This window comes from Balaenoptera musculus, chromosome 1, assembly GCF_009873245.2.
Source record: "Balaenoptera musculus isolate JJ_BM4_2016_0621 chromosome 1, mBalMus1.pri.v3, whole genome shotgun sequence".
Lineage (NCBI taxonomy): Eukaryota > Metazoa > Chordata > Mammalia > Artiodactyla > Balaenopteridae > Balaenoptera > Balaenoptera musculus.
This window is the reverse complement of record NC_045785.1, coordinates 179,556,717-179,579,327: the sequence shown is the minus strand read 5'-3', so window position 1 is coordinate 179,579,327 and position 22,611 is coordinate 179,556,717. Positions and strand designations below refer to the sequence as shown.

The window sequence follows — 22,611 nt, the reverse complement described above, 5'->3', positions numbered from 1 at the left end:
AGCAGATTGAAAACTGCCTGGGGCTCTGACTGGTGCACTGGAATCATCCCATTGTGCACCAGGGCCTGCACCAGGTACCCTCTCCAGCTCCTTTTGCTCTGGAGCTGCTCTCCTAGGGCGGAGGTGCAGTTGCCAAGGAGTGTATGTGCACTTAAAGGGAATGGATCTGGCTTGAATCTGACCCTAAGAGCTTCTGCTCCAGGATCTCAGGGTCTTCTACCCACCCCCAATAGGGTGGTGACTATCATTGAGCACAGGAGAAGCCTTGGCTCACACCTGGCTCTGGCTCTATCCCCTCCATCTCCAATATCACCTTCCACCGAGATGAAAGCTGACAGCACACCCTGGGGGGAGATGTGACCCACACTCACTTCAGATCCAGCTTTATCATTAAAGCCACTAGCCACACACAGACCGTATAGGGACGCTCCCAGACAAGAATACACATTCTAGACTGGATAGGTAACTGTTTCACCTAACTTCACAGAGACAGAAAAAGTTAAAGAAAATGAAAAGACAGAAGAGTATGTTCTAAATAACAGAACAAGGTGAAAAAAGTAAAAAACAAAAACAAAAAACCTAGTGAAACAGAGATAAACAACTTACCACATAAGGAATTCAAAGCAATAGTAATAAGGATGCTAACTGAACTTGGCAAAAGATTAGAAGAACACAGTGAGAATTTTAACAAGGCACTAGAAAATATAAGAAAGATCCAGTCAGAGCTGAAGAACACAATAATTAATGTGAAAAACACACTAGAAGGAATTAGGAGTGGATTAGGTGATATAGATGGATGCATAAGTGATCTTAAAGATAGAGTAATGAAAGTCATCCAATCAGAACAGCAAAAAGAACAACAATTTTTTTAAAAAAAGAACAGTTTAAGGGACCTCTGTGATAACATCAAGCATACCAACATTCACATTATATGGGTCCCGGAAGAAGAGAGAAAGAAGTGGGTAGGAAACATATTTCATGAAATTATGGCTGAAAACTTCAAAACCTGAAGAAGGAAACAGATATACAGATACTGGAAGCACAGAGAGTCCCAAACAAAAAGAACTCAAACAGACACACTCCAAGACATATCACAATTAAAATGGCATAAGTTAAAGATAGAGAATTCTTAATGCAGCAAGAGAAAAACAAAGAGTCACATAAAAGGAAGCCCCCGCTAAGGTTATTAGCTGATTTTTCAGCAAAAATTTTGCAGGCCAGAAGGGAGTGGCATAAATATACTTAAAGGAATGAAAGTGAAAAACCTGCAACCTAGGATACTCTAAAAAGCAAGATCACAGTTTGCAAATGACATGATACCATACATAGAAAACCCTAAAGATGCTACCAGAAAACTACTAGAGCTCATCAATGAATTTGGTAAACTTGCAGGATACAAAATTTATACACAGAAATCACCTGCATTCCTATACACTAACAACAAAAGATCAGAAAGAGAAATTAAGGAAACAATACCATCTACCATCACACTGAAAAGAATAAAATACCTAGAAATAAACCTACCTCAGGAGGTAAAATACCTGTACTCAGAAAACTATAAGATGCTGATGAAAGAAATCAAAGATGACACACACAGATGGAGAGATATATCATGTCCTTGGATTGGAAGAATCAATATTGTGAAAATGACTATACTACCCAAAGCAGTCTACAGATTCAATGCAATCCCTATCAAACTACCAAAGGCATTTTTCACAGAACTAGAACAAAAAATTTTACAATTTGTATGGAAACACAAAAGAGCATGAATAGCCAAAGCAATTTTGAGAAAGAAAAATGGAGCTGGAGGAATCAGCCTCCCTAACTTCATGACACTACAAAGCTACAGTCATCAAGACAGTATGGTACTGGCACAAAAACAGAAATACAGATCAATGGAACAGGATATGAAGTCCAGAGATAGAACCAAGCACATACGTTCAACTAATCTATAACAAAGGAGGCAAGAATATACAATGGAGAAAAGACAGTCTCTTCAATAAGTGGTGCTGGGAAAACTGGATGGCTACGTGTAAACTAATGAAATTAGAACACTCCCTAACACCTTACAGAAAAATAAACTCAAAATGGATTAAAGACTTAAATGTAAGACCAGATACTATAAAAATCTTGAAGAAAAACATAGGCAGAACATTCTCTCACATAAATCACAGCAATATCTTTTTTGACCCACCTCCTAGAGTAATGAAAATAAAAACAAAAATAAAGAAATGGGACCTAGTTAAACTTAAAAGCTTTTGCACAGCAAAGGAAACCATAAACAAAATGAAAAGACAACCCACAGAATGGGAGAAAATATTTGCAAACAAAGTGACCGACAAGGGATCAAGCTCCAAAATATAGAACCAGCTCATGTAGCTTAATATCAAAAAAACAAACAACCCAATCAAAAAATCAGAAAGAGATCTAAATAGACATTTCTTCAAAGAAGACATACAGATGGCCAAGAGGCACATGAAAAGATGCTCAGCATCACCAGTTATTAGAGAAATGCAAATCAAAACTGCAGTGAGGTAACACATCACACCAGTCAAAATGACCATCATCAAAAAATGTACAAACTATAAATGCTGGAGAGGGTGGGGAGAAAAGGGTACCCTCCTACACTGTTGGTGTGAATGTAAACTGGTACAACCATTATGGACAACAGTATGGTGGTTCCTTAAAAAACTGAATATGAGCTACCATATGATGCAGCAATCCCACTCCAGGGCGTATATCTGGAGAAAACTATAATTCGAAAAGATACATGCACCCCAATGCTCATTAAAGCACTATTTACATCAGCCAAGACATGGAAGCAACTTAAATGTCTGTTGACAGATTAATGGATAAAGAAGATGTGGTATATATATATAATATATATATATATACACACACACCATATATATATATATACACATACCATATATATATATACACACACCATATATATATACACACACACCATATATATATAATGGTATTATATATATATATATATATGAATATTACTCAGCCATAAAAAAGAACGAAATAATGTCATTTGCAGCAACATGGATGGACCTAGAGATTGTTATACTGAGTGAAGTATGTCAGACAGAGAAAGAGAAATATTGTATGATATCACTTGCATGTGGAATCTAAAAAAATGATACAAATGAACTTATTTACAAAAGAGAAACAGACTCACAGATCTCAAAATCAAACTTATGGTTACCAAAGGGGAAACACAGGGAGAAGTGATAAATTAGGAGATTGGGGTTAATGTATACACACTAGTATATATAAAAATAGACAACTAATAAGGACCTACTGTATAGCCCAGGGAACTCTACTCAATATTCTGTAATAACATATATGGAAAAGAATATGAAAAAGAATGGATATATATACATACATACATATATATGTATATATATAATTGATTCACTTTGCTGTACACCTGAAACTAACACAGCATTGTAAATCAGCTATACTCCAATAAAAACAAAACAAAACAAAACGAGTACTACAAAAACAACGAAAAAACGTGTAAGAAAATGGCAATAGGTACGTACCTAACAATAATCACTCTCAATGTCAATGTACTAAATGCTCCAATCAAAAGACATTAGGGTGGTTGATTGGATAGAAAAACAAGACCCAACTATATGCTGCCTGCTAAAGATACACAGAGACTAAAATTGAGGTGATGAAAAAAGATATTTCCTGCAAATGGAAATGACAAGAAAGGTGGGGTAGCCATAGTCATATCAGACAAAGCAGACTTTAAAACATAGTCTATAACAAAAAGACAAAGAAGGGCATTATATAATGATAAAGGGACTTTACATATAATCTTTAATATATTTTGAGTTGATTTTTGTTATGTCGTGTGAAATAAGGGCCCAGTTTCTTTCTTATGCATGTGGATATCCAGTTTCAGTAAAACTATTTGTTGAAGAGACTATCCTTTCCCAGTAGTGTATTCTAGGCTCCCTTGTCATAGATAAGTTGATTGTGTCTCAATTATGTATTATTAACAAATGCGTGGATTTATTTCTGGGCTTTGTATTCTCTTCCATTGGACTGTATATCTGTTTTTATGCCAGTAGCATACTATTTTGATTACAGTAATTTTTGTAATATATTTGAAATCTGGAAGCATGATGTCCTCAGCTTTTTTTTCTTGCTCAAGATTGCTTTGGCTATTCAGGCCTTTTGTGGTTCCATACAAATTTTATGATTTTTTTCCATTTCTGTAAAGAACACCAGTGGGATTTTGGTAGGGACTGAATTGCATCTGTCCATCACTTTGGGTAGTAGGGATATTTTAACAACACTCAAGCTTCTGATGCACTAGCACTGGATATGTTTCCAGTTACCTGTGCCTAATTTCTTTTATCATTGTACTACAATTTTTTGCATCTGTGTTCACCAGTGATATTGGCCTATAGTTTTCTCTGCTTATGGTATCTTTAGCTTTGCTATCAGAGTGACGTTGAGCTCATAAAATGTGTTTGGAAGTATTCTCTTTTCTTTGATTTTTAAGGAGTTTTTAGCAGGATTGTTACCAATTCTTATTAAATGCTTCAAAGAATTCACCCATGAAGCCATCTGTTCCCAGTATTTTCTCTTTTGGGAGGTTTCTTTTGATGGAGATATGCTTCAATCTCCTTATTTGTTGTTGGACATTTTAGACTTTATATATATTTTTCTTGACTCAGTTTTGGTAGGTTATATGTATCTCAGAATTTGTCCATTTCTTCTAGATTATAAAGTTTGTTGGCATATTTTTGTTCATTAGTCCCTATGATTATCTTTATTCTTGAGTCATCCCGTATAATGTCTCCTCTTTCATTTCTGATTTTACTTGTCTTAAATTTAAGTGGTCTATCTTTTTTAGTCTAGCTAAGCTTTTATCAATTTTGTTTATTTTTTCAAAAATCCAACCTTTCATTTTGTTGATTTTTTAAAAATTATTCTTCATTTGATTTACTTCTGTTCTAATCTTCATTATTTCCTCCTTTCTCTAACTTTGGTCTTAGTTTGTTCTTTTTCTAGTGCTTTAAAGTATAAATTTAGGTTGTTTACATAAGATCTTTCCTTTGTTTTAATGTATGCATTTATAATAAAAAACTTCCCTCAGTACTGCTTTTGCAGTATCTTGTAATTGTTGGTATGTCCTATTTTGTTCTCATTTGTCTTAAGATATTTTAAAAAATTCCTTATGATTTCCTCTCTGGTCAAACTGTTGTTCAAGAGTTTGTTGTTTAGTTTGCACATATCTGTAAATTTTCTCTTTTCTTCTTTTTTTTCTGTTACTGTATTCTTGTTTTATTTCGATGTGGTTAAAAAAGATACTTGGCATGATTTCTCTCTTCTAAAATTTGTCAGGACTTGTTTTGAGACCAAACAGGTCATATCCTTCCAGAGATTATTCCATGTGGACTTGGGAAGAATGTGTATTCTTCTGTTGTTGAGTGGAAAGTTCTGTACATACCTATTAGGTTCATTTAGTTTACAGTGTTGTTCAAGTCTGCTCTTTCTTTATTAAAATTCTGTCTGGACATTCTATCCAATATTGAAAATGGAGTATTAAAATCTCCTACTATTATTGTATTGCTCTCAATTTCTTCTAATCAGATCTGTGAATATTTGGTTTATATATTTAGGAGTTCTGATGGTGGGTGTTTATATGTTTATAATCCATTTTCCTGTTGATTTGACACTTTTACTATTATATAACAACCTTCTTTGTTGCAAGAAACAGTTTAGACAAAAAGTCAATTTTTTCTGACAGCCCCTCCTGCTGTCTTTTGGCTTCTATTTGCATGAATATCATTTTCCATATGTTCATGTTTAGCCCATCTGTGTCTTTAATTCTAAAATGAGCCTTTTATAGACAGCAAATTATTAAATCTTGTTTTTTTAACCATTCAGATGTTCTATTCCTTTTGATAGGTGAGTGTAGTCCATTTACATTTAAATTAATCATTATAAGTGAGCACTTACTATTGATATTTTGTTAACTAGCTTACTCTGCAATTGCTATTTCAATGTCTTTCTCTCTATCTTTCATTGTTATTTGATTGTTTTGTAATTTTTTACTTTCTTTTTATCTTTTGTGTATCTGTTGTAGGTATCCCCCTAGCTTAATTGATGTATAGTTAACAATTAAAACTTTATATGTATAATGTATACAATGAGATGATTTGATATACATATACATTTATCACAATAGGGTTAATTAACTCATCCATCACCTCACATATTACCTTTTCTTTGTATGTGCTTGGAATGCTGTAAATCTACTCTCTTAGCAAATTTCAAGCATACAATATAGTATTATTAACTATATCACCAAGCTGTATATCCCCAGAATTATTCATATTATAAATGAAACCTTACACCTTTGGACCAGCATCTCTCCATTTTCCTCACCTTCAAGTCCTTGTAACTACCATTCCACTCTTTCCTTCTGTGAATTCAACACTTTCTTGTTTTCCTATTTTCTTATTGCCTTCCTTCCTTCCTTTTTCTCTTTCTTTTCTTTCTTTCTTCTTTCTTTCTTTTTCTTTCTTCTTTCTTTCATTCTTTCTCCCTTCCTTCCTTCCTTCCTTTCTCCCTTCCTTTTCTTCCTTCCTTCCTTCTCTTTGTTTCTATGAATTCAATCTCTTCTTTCCCTTTCTTTCTCTCTCTCTCTCTTTCCCCCTTTCCTTCCTTCTTTCTTTCTTTCTTATTTCACTTAGCATAATGATCTCTACGTTCGTCCATGTTGTATCAAATGGCAGGACTTCTTTTCTTTCTTGTGGCTGAGTAATATACCATTTTACATATATAGATCACATCTTTATTTATTCTTTTATTTATTATTTTTTTTGCTGACCCCTAAGTTGTTTCCAAAGCTTGGATACTGTGAATAATGCTAAAATGAACATGGGACTGCAGATATGTCTTCGAGATATTGATTTTATTTCTGTTGGATACATACCTAGGAATGAGATTGCTGGGTCATATGAAAGTTCTATTATTTTTTTTGAGGAAATTCCACACTGATTTCCATAGAGTTGTAACAAATTAAATTCCAACCAAAGTGTACAAGGATTCCCTTTTCTCCACATCCTTGCCAACAATTATATTTTTTGATAAAAGACATTCTAAAAGGTGTGAGGTAATATCTCATTATGGTTTTGATTTGTATTTCCCTGAAGACTAGTAATTGTTTTACTATCTACTCATGTATTTGTTGGCCATTTGCGTGTATTCTTCAGAAAAATGTCTACTCAGATCCTTTGCTCATTTTTAAATCAGATTATTTGATTTTTCTACTATTGAGTTGTAAAAGTCCTTTTTAAAAAAATATTACCCTCTTATTAGATATATGGTTTTCAGTTCCATAGTTTACCTTTTCATTTGTTGATTTGCTGAACAGAACTTTTAGTTTAATACAGTCCCACTTAAATTTTGTTTTTGTTACTTGCGCTTTTGGTGACATATCAAAGAACATCATTGCCCAAACCAATGTCAAGAAACTAGTTCCCCAAGTTTTCTTTTATGACATTTATGGTTTCAGGTCTTATATTTAAGTCTCTAATTCATTTAGAGTTAATTTTTGTTGGTATTTTCATATAGGGGTCCAATTTCATTCTTGTTTGTACATATCCAGTTTTCCCAGCACCATTTACTAAAGACACCATCATTTCCCCATTGTGTATTCATGACTGCCTTGTTAAATATTAGGTGGCACATGGGCTTATTTCTGGGTTTCAATTCTGTTCCATTGGCTATGTGTCTATTACTTATGCCAGAATCATACTATTTTGATTACTATTGCTCTCAAACTATAGTTTGAAATCAGGAAGTGTAATGCCTCCAGCTTTGTTGTTCTTTCTCAAGAAAAGGGGGTATTTAGTGATTCCATATGAATTTTAGGATTATTTATTTTACTTATGTAAAATATGCCATTGGGTTTTGTTGAATGGTTTGAGAAGGATTGGCATTTATTCTTTAAATCCTTAGTAAAATTTACCAATTAGACCATCTGGTCCTGAGCTTTACTTCATTGGAAGATTGTAAATTTCTGATTCAATTTTATTTCTAATTTTATTCTGTTCAGATTTTCTATTTTTAAATGAGTTAGTATTGTTGAATTATAAGTTTCTAGGAATTTATCCATTTTTTCTAGGTTATCCAATTTGTTGGCTTATGATAGTTCATAGTTGTCTTTTATGATCCTTGGCATTGCTGTGGTATCAATTGTAATGTCTCATCCTTCATTTCTGATTTAACTTATATGAGTTTTATCTCTTTTTTTTCTTAATCTAGCTTTAGGTTTGTTCATTTTGTATATCTTTTTGCAAAAGCAGGTATGTTGTGATCTTTTCTGTTGTATTTTCTGGTCTCTATTTCACATATTTCTGTTCTGATCTTTGTTATTTCCTTCTTTCTGCTAACTTCACGCTTAGTTTGTTCTTTTTCTTTGAGTGTAAAATTGGCTCGTTTTTTGCAGATCTTCCTTTTTTCTTAATGTATGATTTTATCACTACAAATGTTTCTCATACAGCTACTTTTGTTGTGCTTAAATTTTCATTTCCTTTATATTTTTATTTCTCCCTGATATCTATTTTGGCCCATTGTTGAGGAATGTTTAGTTTCCACAAACCATCAGTTTTCTACTTCCTGTTACTGATTTTTTAGTTTCATACCATTGTGGTCCAAAAAATATTTGGTATACTTTCAATCATCTTAAGGTTTTTAAGGCTTGTTTTGTGACCTAGCATGTTATCTCTCCTGGAGAATGTTCTGTGTATGCTTAGGATGAATACATATTCTGCTGTTGAATGGAATGTTCTGATGTCTGTTAGGTACATTTGTTTAAGTTTGGTTCCAGTCGAATTGCTCTTTTTTGATTTTCTGGGTGAATGATCTACCCATTTTTGAAAGTAGAGTTTTGAACTCCCCTACTATTATTATACTGCTATTTCTCTGTTTAGATCTGTTAGAATTTGCTTAATGTACTTAGGTGCTCCCATGCTGGATATATATATATATTTACAATTGTTAAATCCTCTTGATTTGACCCCTTCATTTTATAATGACCTCCTTGTCTCCTGTTTACAATTTTGACTAAAAGTCTATTTTTCTGAAATAAGTATTGTTATCCCTGCTCTCTTTTGATGTCCATTTTCATGGAATATTGTCTTTTCATTCACTTTAGCCTTTGGGTGTCCTAAATGCTGAAGTGAGTTTCAGTTTAGTTTTACCTCTAGGTAGTTTATAGTTGGATCTTCTGTTTGGTCTCCCCCCACCCACCCTTTTTTTTATGCACTCTCTTTGTCTTTTGATTGGAGAATAGAATTCATTTACTTTTAATGTTATTACTTGATAGGTAAGGGCTTACTAATACAATCTCATTAACTGTTTTCTGGCAGCTATATAGTAAATACTGTTCCTTGGTCTTTCTCTTGCACCCTTTCTTAGAGAATTCATGATTTTCTGTAGTGGTATACTTTGATTCCTTTATCTTTTGTATATCTAAAATAGGTTTTGTTTTGTGGTTACCACAAGGCTTACACAAAATATCTTATAGGTTTAATGGTCTATTTGTAGCTGATAACAAATTCACTTTGATTGCATACAAACTTTACCCTTTCACTTTCCTCCCCACCTATTTTGTTTTTGATATCACAATTTACATTATTTTGTATGTGTTGTATATTCTCATGGTTTCACATTACTAATTAACATCTTTTTCTTTCAGCTTGAAGAACTCCTTTCAGCATTTCTTGTAAGACAGATCTAGTTCTAATGAATTCCTTCAGTTTTTATTCGTCTGGGAAAGTCTTTATATCCCCTTCATTGTTACAAGACTGCTTTTCCAGGCAAATAATTCTTCAGTTGCAGGGTTTTTTCTTTTAGTAATTTGAATATTTCATCCCTCTCTCTCCTGGTGTGCAGTGTTTCTGCAGTTTTATTAACCTGCTTATATCTTTATGGGGAATCCCTTTTGTTTGTGGAGGTTTTTCTCTCAGCTTCAAAAATTCTCTTTGCCTTTGATTTTAGACAGTTTTTTACAATGTGTCTTGTATATAGAATATCTCTTGTTTGAATCTGTTTGGGGACTTATGAAATGCATGATTTTGAATGTCCATGTCTTCCCAGCCATTATTTCTTTAAATAAACTTTCTGCTCTTTCTCCCATTCTTCTCCTGGGACACCCATAATCTCTACAATGTTTCTCTTGATGGTCTCCAATCATTCCTGTAGGCTCTCTTCACTCTGACAGGATACTTTCAAATGAGTTTTTTTTTTTTTTTCTGCTTGATAGTTTGTGGTTGATGCTCTCCATTGTATTTATCACTTCATTCATTGTATTCTTTACTTTCAGAATTACTGTTTTGTTTTTCTATGTTTTCTATCTCCCTGTTAAACTTCTGGTTTTGTTCAATTATTGTTTATCTGACTTCTTTGAATTGCCCGTGTTTTCTTGTATCTCAGTGAAGTTCTTTAAAGTAACTATATTGAAGCATCTATCAGATAAATTGTACATATCCATTATTTGAGGTCAGTTAATGGAAAACTATTGTGTTCCTTTGTTTGTATTGTAGTCCTTTGATTTTTTTGTTTCTTGAAGTTGCCTGTTGCTGTCTTCACACTTAAAGAAGCAATTGCTTCCTCCAGTCTTTACAGACTGACTGGGGAGGAAAATACATTCTGTCACACTGCTACAGGCTTTTCCAGACCTTTTTAAAGGACACACCTGTTCCACACATCTTGATCCCTCATGGGAGAGAATTTTGAAGCTTGTATGCTTCCCTCAATCTGGCAAAGCCAGTCTGTGTGCTGACAGCTTTCTGGTTGCTTTCCCTGGGGCAATGACAAATGCTCATGTTTGTGTGTTTTCTTACAATCCCACAGGGTCAGGCTGGCTTCTAGATGTCTCACTAGTCATCTGCAAAAGTTTGCATCACCACCTTGGGGACATACACAGGGAGCTGGCCATGGGGCAGGGGGATGTGGATGTGTTGAGGGTGTCCATGGGTGAGAAGGATTCACAAACTAGGTGTCTGCAATGGTTAGAGGATGGGCTTCCTTTTTTTTAAATGCCCAGAAGTGTCAATTTTATTTGTCAGTGCAGTAGGGGGCTAAGGCATGACTTGTTGCTTCTAAGAGTTAGAGAGCCAGCAGTGGAGGGGAGAAGCAAGCCCTCTTGGGCACTGGGCCCCGAGGCCGCCTTCTTGGCTGGGGGCTGGGCCTCAGACCTGAGCCCCAGCAGACCCAAAGTTTTGTTAAAGAGGAGGTTGATGGGGGTGGAGCCATCGGTGATGAGGGTTGATTTTAGGCCCAGGCTCTGGAGCAGTTTTACCTGCATCTCCAGTCCTGCCACAGCGAGGTCCCTGAGGGTGCTGGGACCGAGGCCCTCTGTCATCTTCTTGAACTTCTTCACCTCTACCTCAGCCAGCTGGTGGTGTCTACAAAACGGTCAGTAGGATCCTTGTCTCTTGATGAATTCTAGCCCTGGATGCTGTACTCCTGGCCTCTCCCCACCCCTCAGTCATGCAGATTACCCCAGTATTCTGGATGGGGTGAGAGAGAAGTGGGCCTTTTGATCAGTATTGCAAGTGGAGGAAGCTGGCCCTTACTCACATGCTCTTATTTTCCCCCACAGGTGAAACCCTGTGATGAACGGGTCTCTCTGGGCAATAAGCTGTGCTACTTTAGGGGAGAGGTGACACAGGTAAAGTGAAACTGTTCCTCTAACCCTCTTTGATGCATTCAGTCTTGAATCTCTGTGCTCCAACAGTGTGCTATAATTTCTCTGCTAGACTCCTAGAATCCCACAAAGATATTCTCATCGATTCATGATTGTCAAAGTTTGTATCAGGAGAGACAGTAAAACTCCTATTCGGCCATCTTGCTGACATCTCTCTGTTATTATAGGTTTCTTCTTTGTGGCTTTTTTTCCCCCCCCCTGTATTCTTGACTAATGTCTATCAATAGCACATTTATTTTGTTATATACTTATCAAGAAGTCTGTACATACACACACACACTTGTAAAAAATAAAACTAAATAAGTCTTTTGGCAAAACAAGAAAAAGTTGATAAAAACATTTTGCAGTGGATAATATAGCTGAGTCTTAGAAAATTATAAATATACTGGGATCTCGGACCAGTTTACTCACTGACACGGATGCATCTGGGAGGAGGAAACCAGTCATTCTCTGTACACGTCATTGTGTTCTGGTAATTCTGAAGACTGTAGCCATTATAGCAGTGAACTCTTACAGTTTCACCTTGTAAATATTTTTTTTCGTAATCTGGGTAATGTCCATTTTCCAAGTAATTGAAAGTACATTGTCCTAAGGATCATAAAGACAATAGAAAAGAAAAAAAATAACATATATTTGGTAAAATAGCACATTAAAAATTAACTTTATAGTATTTACCTGACAATGCATTAGTATTCAAAAAGAACAAATAACTTAATGAAAATGAAAGCTACTACCACGTGTTTGTTAAAAAAGAAAAAAAATCAATATACCATGTTATTTATCTTTAGTTTTTATAATTACAATATGTGTAAATGATGCAGATATTCTTGTAAAGTCTCTATATTTCTCATGTGATATCCATGGAGAGCTCCTCATAAAAAGAAGGCTTATTTGGGTCTTTTTGCTCACAGAACTTGACCCTTGGCCTTTTTTTTGTTGTGCAAGACTTAATTGTACTCACTTATGTACTATTGTCGCTCCACTCTTTGGAAGATTTATACATATAAAATTAAAGAGGTTTACTTACTGAGGCACGGTACTTCTGGAGACCACCCTTGTGGTGTGCAAGTAAGGTAATCCCAGGAACTTCGTGAAGGAGGCACAAAATACTGATCACAGCGATAGGAGAACTGTTGACCTAACCTTGCTGGAAAGTATTCTCCATATGCATAATGTAGCCTTCCATGTTTTATTACTGGAAAATCACAAGGTTTAACTTGGAATAAAAAAAAAAAGGTATGAATAATGTTTTACCTTAGTAAGCCATCAAATTAGAGATCAGATGTTTCATCTATGAATTATATTCCTATTAGCTTAATTACCCTCATTGCGTTAGAGTTTCTAGGAAAAGAAAAGTTACAGAAAACTCAGATGATTGAGGTATTTAAGGATGTCCTTGCTAATCAAGATCAACTTATGTCTTGTGGGTCATATTACATAAAATTTATATGTGAGCTCTCTTGGTAGAAAACTATACAGAGCTATTGATTTAATTATCCTTAAGTACATAAGTCCTAGCCTTGGTTGACTAAATTAGCATCTTAATCGAGAGATGAAAGTATAAATTTTATCGTGCAGCTCATCTGTCTTCTTTTTCTTTCTTTTTCATTCTCATCAGAAATCAGGATCCTGGCTTTTATTCTCAGACCAAGTCAATGTAGGAAAACAGTTTTTGTTTATAGATTAACACTCATTAGTTTATTTTTCTATTTATTGGAAATGTGTGATAAGTGTAGAGAAGCACAACAGTTGAGCCATTGATCCATTGATCACATTACACAGAAAAAAAAAATTCTTATTTAACCCTCAAACTAGACATGAAGGCATATTTTCCCTTCTTTATCTAATCAGAGAAATGAACAATGAATGAATAATTCTTAATATCCAAATGGTTATGATTAAGGGAAACACTTAAATGCTTATTTCTAATTTTAATGGGAGAATGATGTTTTTTTCACTGTTTCTTATAAATATTTTAAATGAGGTATAATATAATTACATTTATTGTTATTCTTATATATTGAGTAATTTTCACATGTATTCTTAAGTGTTATGTTGTTTATAACAGTTTTATATATAATATTTTTCAGAAAAATTTACCCTTTTTATTGGATGGTTTGGAGGTAATCTAATACTTTTAATACTACACTAGTATTTATTTTACATCATGAATATGATATTACAAGAACACATATGCAACACATTAAAAAAATGTACAACACACACACACAATATTCATTACCATTTTTAATCTTCCTTAAGATCAATGATCCGTTTTCTTTTTTGTATGATTACAGAAATCTTTCAAGCTGTTTTTATAGACTTGCTACGTGAATTATAAACTTTGAATCTTTGCATACCCTAATGTCTTTCTTTAACAAAGACTTGTGAATGATACCTTCTCTTGGTATAGATTCTTGTCCTATAGTCTGTATCTCTCATCATTGATAGGTTTTCCCCACTTTTGTGAAGCTTCCCACTCTTTTAAGATTGAAATGCTTATTTACTCTCATTCCTTTTAAGTAACAGACTAGTTTTTTTTCACACTACTTTTTGGAGATTTAGAAGATTTTCTCTTCATCCATGGATTTTACAAATTCCATCATGTTATGTCAAGATATGTGTATTTAACAATAATTCTATGTTGGGCAAGCTTGAGTCTTTGTATTTGCAAGAACCAAATCTTAAAGAACTCAATTAACTTTGCCATTAAATTGTAGAGCAGAGATTTGAATCCTGATGATCTGATTTCAGAACTAGTATGTTTATCCACTTCATTATGTTTCTTCATACAATATGAATACAGTAAAATAATCCACTGAGATTCATTTCTAAAAGGTACACACAGAGGGCATAATTGAAAGTAAGTATTATTACTATCACTGGTCCGAGCCCTGTTCCTATTCTTGTCTTTCATTTGGTCACATGTGAATGTGTCTGTATCTCTCTAACCAGATCAATTCCTGAAGCACATGTACTATTCCACTGTGGTCGGATCAGCACTCACACTGGCAGGACTTAGAACAGCCTCACTACACTCTCACACTTCTACCAACACGAGCTCTGGTCTCATGAGCAGCTTTGGCTGTGCCATCACAGTGTTGGCTCAGACTGATCTCAAAACTGGTTAAAATATTCACTAATTTTTAAAAGTGTTTCTAGTCTTTCTGTACTTGTGCAGCTGACTCCTATGACCCAAGCCCAGGATCTTACAGTTATCACTGTTAAGTTTCATGTTATTAGATCCAACCTCGCACATGGGAGTCTTTCTGCGTGATGAACCTGTCCTAATGCAGGTTCTCTTTCAGCACCCCTGTATCATTCCAGCGGTGAATTTGTACTGCATCTCCTCTACACCATTAAACTAGAGGAATGGAGCAGGCCTGAGAACACAGTCCTGAATCTGATAATCAGAGAGGCTTATTTAACGAAATTATGAATATCTGATAAACCATCTAACTGGTCAATTTCCCCATCTTGTCCACAAGAACTTCGGAAGTTCCCTTGTGGGATAAACTCGTTGAGGTACAGTCAGGCTCATCTGCCATATTCATAAACCAAACTTTAACACGATTAAATATTTCTCTTATATTTCTTATGCACATTGAAATCTGTTTCATACTGATAACAGCTTCCTTTTTAAGGGACTCATACTTTGAAAAATCATTTTGGACTTTTGCCTGGAATTAACATTGAGGTCACTGATCTATTATTTGTATCATTACATTTTTCTTTCATGCAAGATCGAGTTTAACTGTAGTGCATCTTTACAATAAACTATGATGTATAAAGAAAAAGAATATGATTGTAGAGACAGAAAACACTTGAAAAAAGGTAAAGGAAGCATCCCTAGAAATAAAATACTCTGTTCAGTTGAGTGACATTTTTCTAAATGTGATAGTTTTAGAAAATTCCACAGTGTCTTGTACATTCCTCCCTCCCAAAATTAGAGCCTAATTCCCCACAATTGAATGTGCTGGACTTAGTGGCCCACTTCTAAAGAATACATATGGCTGAAGTGACAGTGACAGTGTGTGACCAGGTCATAAATGGTATGGAAACTTCCTGCTCTCTCTCTCTCTGGGATCACTAGCTCTGGGGAAAGATAGCTTCCTCTCAAGCAATCTGCGGAGATGCCCATGTGGTAAGGTATTGAGGCTTCCCGCCCAAAGCCAGGTGAGAGAGCCTAGGAAGCAAATGAGACATCAGGTGACTTGCAGCCCAGGCCAGCACCCCGACTGCAACCCAAGAAGTGTGATTCAGAACTAACCAACTAAGCCACTTCCTAATTCCTGACCCATAGGAGCTCTAAGAATATAAAGGTGTGTTGTTTAAGCCCATATGTTTTGGGAGAATATTTTTACACAGCACTAGATAACTAATATACTAGGTGTTGGGTTGATGTAAGTCTTACTCAATGTTTAGTTCAGATATTAGAATTATATTAGAGAATTATATATTCATACACACAGACATATATTTAACTTTGAGTAGCAAAAAATTTAAAGAGTTTTAGTTTACAAAAATGTTTTTATTCCTCCTTAGAACTGTCTACTTTGAAAAGCAAAGAATGCCTCTAAAGCCTCTACTTTGCATACACAGTAGGGCAAATACTTGGATTTATTCTGTCCCCATTTTTGTATGTTTAAGAGAAAGAAACTTCAGAATTAAGAAGTAGGTCAAGATATGAGTGAAACTTACAGGAACATCTTGGAGCAGGTGACCAGCCATGGCTGGTGCACATTGCAACATTTCCCTGGATCACAGGAGAAAAGCCACTTTTACACTCATAAATGACTTTATCTTCACCTCTGTATTTGGTTAATTGAGGTGTGTAAATACCATTTGGAATATAAGGAGGATCACATGTTATTTCTGAAAAGAGAAAAGATATGTGTACAATATAGAAATAACTATCCATTAAAAATAATCAAGTATATAAAAATATAAAAGTGGATGTTATTTGTTCTTAGTACAGCACAAAATGTCATTAAAATGAGCACAGCCTCATGCCCTTCCTGCTGTATCACTCATATTTCCCTCCATTGTATTTCTCATCTAATGTATTTGTGCCCGCTGGACTCTTGAATACTCTTTCTCCAAAGCCAACACATGCTTCATGATATTCCATACCCGGCAATGAATTCTTGATATATCACTTCAGCTATTCTTTCCACTTTCTGCAAGTTCCTCAGCTTCTGTCATTCTCACAAGTACTATTTACAAATATTCTGAGTCTCCTCCCTCCAGATGCTTGGTTGGATAGTATACCCCTGTCCCTCTGAAGTAGACATAAACACATGGCTTGCATAGGACAATGAAATGAATATGGAAGTAATATGTTTTCCTTTAGGGAGGAACAGTCATTGTGACTGTAACAGTTATTGCGTGAATTTTTATGTTCTCTTCCCCACAGCTGCAGTGATTAAAAGAAGGACATGGAAAGGTGATGTCTCCATCCCCTGATTCTTACAATGAAAATGATGAGCAGAGACCCTTCTGACCTACATTGGATGTGAGCATGAATAGGAGATAAACTTTAGTGTATTAAGCCACTGAGATTTTGGAATACATTTTTCTTCCTGTAATAGAATAACCTAATCCAGGGTTTGAAAAACCTTTTATAGAAAGGGCCAGATGAAAGGTCTCTGATGTAACTACTCAGCTCTGCCACTGTAGGGCAAACATAGCCATAAACAACACACACACAAATGGGCACGGCTCTGTTCCAGTAAATCTTTGTTCACAAAAAAGGGCACAGGCTGGATTTGACACGGGGATTAGAGTGTGTTATCCCTTTACCTAGCCTTTCCTAATTTATAAAGCTTTTCTCAGTCACTTATGTAAACTTTGCTATATCTCAACAATGAGCAATTTGCAATATTCCTTTTCTAATAAATATCATGCTTTTTAACTATTGTAGAATGTTACACAGCCATCTATAATGGTGGCCATGTTGTATTTTGGGCTAAAAACCTGTGGTGGACATTCAGCATTGCCTGAAATTCATTTATTTATATGCTCCTAATTTACTTTTGTTTCCATTTCCCAAAGTCAGTGACCCACAGTCTCCTTACTTTGCTCAAGGCACCTAAACACAATTGCTCTCTCATCAACAGATAATAAGTCCTTGCATTCACAGGAAACAATTGAGACTACCAGTCGTGAGTTGTTCCCTAGATTTTTTTCCCAAGATTTCTTCAACTTTAGCTGCATCTATCCTGGACTTAAGCCTTTCCCTTAGTCTTTGATAATAAGGTGTGTTTTTTGTTGTTGTTGTTGTTGCTGCTGTTGTTGTTTGTTTCTTGTGTGTTCAAATTCAAGATAGCTTCTCAAACTTCTCATTTTTCCATGGATGTTGCACCACTCTTTAATTCTTCTCTCTCTCTCATTTTGTCAACCACTCTGTCTTAGATGGATATGCAAACTTCTCCCAATTTTAAACTCCTTCTCTCTACCCTTTGTCCAAGTTTAGGTAATTGTTGTATCACTCTCAGCCTATCCATAGGGACGCTGCCAGCTGGGTTGTCTGAGGCACCCACCTGGGCTGTACTGCTTGTGCGGAGCCTCCGCAGACCTTTCCTGACAGAAGTCAAGGCTGTGGGTGGACCAGCCCTGTGGTTCTTATTATGATTGCAAGAGGCCCCTCAGCAACAATCATCAGGAAACTCTGAAGAACAAGATTTATTACTCACAGGTCCTGAAGTGTACCCAGTACACCTGAGGAGTGTCCCACAGTGAGGTCAGAGGTAGAAAAAAGAGAGAAAGAGAAAGAAAGAGAGAGAGAGAGACAGAACGAACTTGGAGCTCTGTTTTTATTAGGTCTCAGAGTGGGTGTCTACGATTCTCAGGTTCACTCTTTATTGGTGAATTTAAAGCAGAAGAGTGGAATTAGGGTGAGGGAAGGGAAAAGCTGTCAGTTATCTAGGTCACCCAGGGCTTTCTATAAAGGGACCTTCATGGGTGCGGCAGTCCGGTTCCTTATCTAGTTATTTTGACAGTAGCTGTGTCACACAGCTGACAGTATGTTTACTCAGGATAAATGCCTTTAAAATGTATGCCTTGGCAATCAAAAGTTAATGTCCCAGACACTTACACGACACGAAGGTATTCCATTCCTCCTCCCATTTATTCTCAACCTGTTTCCATCTGGCTTCTCACACCACCATCGTGCTGACATTGCTCTGACAAAAGTCACCAATGTCCCCCAATTTCCAAATTCAAAAATCTTGTATTCCACATATTACAGTGTCTGGTGTATATTATTAGCTAAACTCTGTAATATTCGACACTGCTGATCACCGACTTCTTGAAGTTCCCCAGTGCATTAACTTTTTATGTTCTACTTCTCCTTACCTTTGTCTGAACAACACGATTTAATTTTGTTTAGTTTACTTATAGTTACTCTCTTCTTCCACCAATCCACTTAATTCTTAGGCCCAGCCTACTTTTCCAATCGCATCCCTACCACTTTCCTACTTATTTTCTGTGCTACCAACACACTAGCCTTCGGTCTGGTTTCTCACACATGCCAAGCTTATGCCTATCATTGGCACTTTCTGTTCCTTGTGTCTTGAACGATTCTCCTCTAAATCTTCATAGTGATGCTTATACCACGCCAGAAACACCTTCCCTGAAGACCCTATAAGGGTGTAGAATGAAGAGAGATGCCTTGTACTTGGCTCTACGTGAGTATTTGTCCTTGATTTTGTTGTTTTCCTCATCATACTCTCTGTGTACTTCAAGACTTGTCCATGACAGAAGCTTCCCTGTTATGCTAATAAATTCTTCAGTGTGATCCCAATCCATACATCCAGTGCAGCTCACATTGGACAGGTCCATGGGTACAACTCAAAAGCATACTCAACTTATCATATATCAAACTCAAGTCATCATCCTTCTTTCAGTATATGCTTTTCTTCCTGTGTTATAACATTGGAATTTGTGACACAAGAACCTCATGATGACGCCTGGAAATTTACCCCTACATTCCTTCCTCCACATCACTTCAAAATTCAGTCAAACACCATATTCTATAAAGTTGGTATTATTACTTATATATCTCCTCCCTTTCATAAGACACCTCCACTGGTAAGGTCATCTCTTAGAGGTAGTGCAGTAGGTCTCCTAGTTGGTCTTAAATTTATTTCCATTTTGCCAGATAAGCGTCAATATGCCTCTGTTGCTAACATGATAATATAATTATTAGCAATGATGATATTAGAAATAATAGAAATCACAATGTGATCACCTAAACACAAGTTTTATGTGAAATAGGTCTTCACTATTTAACACTAACTTCAAATAAGCCTTAAATGTGTTCATTTATTCTTTTCTGTTTTTTCTCTTTCACTTCATTCTGCTATATCTATCATATTTTCATATACACATTGAAGTCCAGTTTACATGTCTTAGTTTTTACTTCATGCTACAGCTGAACTTAGTACCAAAGTTTGAAGTCGAAAGTCACAATATGTAAATAAACATGTGTTTCACTAAGATACCTACTAAATAATATTGGGAGAATTTTGTTAAATTAATTAAGAGTAGAAGAACTTCTAGGGATTACTTTCAAGCAGTATATATAAATCTTTTAATAAATTTTGATTCCCTACTCATGATCTTCATTAAAATAAATAATGTTATTAAAACATTGCCAGGGCAGGTGTTTCTATTAAAATAATAATAATAATAATATTTGAGACTGTCCGAATATGTAAGGCCAAATTTTTTCTACTTTTAGAAGCAACCATTAAGCATTTGAAATAAGAATAATTAATTCAAGGTTAACACTCTGTTGTGAATCGTAGAAAATCCAGTCTGTACAGGGAACAGAGAGATTTGCATCAAAGGTGGCTTTTATTTAACAGGTCTTGATACTTTTATTTATTCCTGTGAGTGACTTGTTGTCAGAGACTGTTCCTTATTGGATACAGAGACCAAAGTTTTGACAAATCACCCTCAAATAAAACCCCTGACACGTACAAATCATAGACCAGATAGAAGACAATTTAAGTGTTTTATCCTAGACTATTTTATTTAAATTTACTTTTATGACTTAATTCCAAATTTCTTATAGAGTTCTATAAAATAAGATACGTTAATCTGGAATTTATCATTATCAGCAGGTAGATCCTTCCAATGTACCATGAAAATAGGGAGAGGTATTTGTGTCACTAGCTGAGGTACAGAGAGTGGAGTTTCTTTTAATAAAAGACGTCTCTATATCTAGTTAATGTAAAATGCATTTTAATAAAATGAAGCATCTTTAAGAGACAGAGCATGCTTATCTAATTTGGGGTGAACCACTCTTTACTTATATTGATCTTTAGCAATTATTTTTGTAAAAAGAGAGTACCAGTCCTAATCCTGGTATCTCTCTCGCTAAAGAAAGCAGGACCTTAAAGCATACAGTCTTGAATTTTAAGTTATGACTTGTGACTAGGAAAATGAAAAGAACTTCTAAAAGGAAAATGTCTTATAAATGTGGATTCTTTGATGTGTTGTGTGTAAAGGAGTCTAGTTTTAAGAGAAGTAAGCCTAGAAATTGTAGTAACACTGTGGGAAAACAGAAATTTCCCACTACTAAAACGGATCTGTTCTAAGGAAGAGTTTTAAGTAGGTAGGTAAGTGACCAAGAAAAGGAATAATTCAATGACTTCTACGTCATGTTATCCTTGAGTCCTATGTCCAAGTAAAATTGAATTCCTGAGGCTTTACTTTGAATTCATTGAACCTGGAATTCATTGAAACTTTATTCTAATGTTTATCCTCAATACGGGACAAGAGTCCTGATATAAATAAGTGGTTTATAAGCTATATTTTGGTGATCGGATGGATAAAAGAGGGGCTCTGGAAGTAGAAGCATATATGGCAGACTTTGACGCCAGAGGACTTGTGCATCCACCTTCTTGCTCAGGAGCCACGAATGCCATGGAGATAAACAGCTGGGCTCCACACAGCATCAGCTGCACACAGATCTCATGTGGTTGTGTAACCGAGCGGGACCCTGTGGGGCCTTCCCGGGACAGACCCCTCCCCCATATCCTCTGCTGTAGCTCCTCTCTGAACTACCTAGATGATAGCATCTGATGCACATTTCCTGAGTTGTTTTACAGATGCTAAAACTACAATCAAACGGAAGATGTTAACTACTTGATGACCATGAGCACGTAGCCCCCAGACCTACTGGAGCCTGAGGATTGATGATGTTAACCCCTGTGACACTGCCCTGTGACCTCACCATCAACCAATCAGAGAATTGGCACGAGCTGATCACATACCCTGGGACACCTCTCCCTACCTGGCCTTTAAAAATGCTTTGCTGAAACCCATCGGGGAGGCTGGGGAGGCTGGACTTTTTGAGCACTAGCTGCCCTGGAATCCTCGCTTGGTGCCTTATGATAAACGCTGCACTTCCCTTCACCACAACCTGGTGTCAGTAGATTAGCTTTACTGTGTGCAGGTGAGCAGCACCCAAGTTTGGTTCGGTAACAGTTATCACTGTCTTGTGTTCTTAACTTCTTTCTAAATATTTTCTTAACAATGCTTGAAAGTGAAGGTCATTCAGGAGGATGTATTTTCCAAGGAGCTGCTCGTGGGCTCAACTAAATTTTTTTAAGAATAAAATCAGCTCAAAAACTATCTCTAGTTTTGTAAAGAGGATCACCAAAGCAGGTTTATATATGTTATTACGAATAGCATGATTTAAAGTTCAGAGGGCTCTTAAGAGGTGAAGGTCACAGTGTGGCATACCTGTAAAAGTTTGCCCTCTTGGAAAGTCACTTGTCTCGGATGTCATGTGTGATAATACTGTTACTTGTTTTACTCGGTGAAGCAGCCCTCATCAAAGC

General features: G+C 35.8%; 1 protein-coding gene across 1 annotated transcript in view; it reads right to left on the bottom strand.

The window, feature by feature from the left end:
* The window catches only part of CFH (complement factor H), a 120,288-nt gene that overhangs the window by 78,910 nt on the left and 18,767 nt on the right, over window positions 1-22,611 (bottom strand). Inside the window, 3 exon segments of the mRNA XM_036861622.1 lie at window positions 12,170-12,346; window positions 12,786-12,974; window positions 16,460-16,635. Coding sequence (XP_036717517.1) covers window positions 12,170-12,346; window positions 12,786-12,974; window positions 16,460-16,635 — 542 coding nt within the window.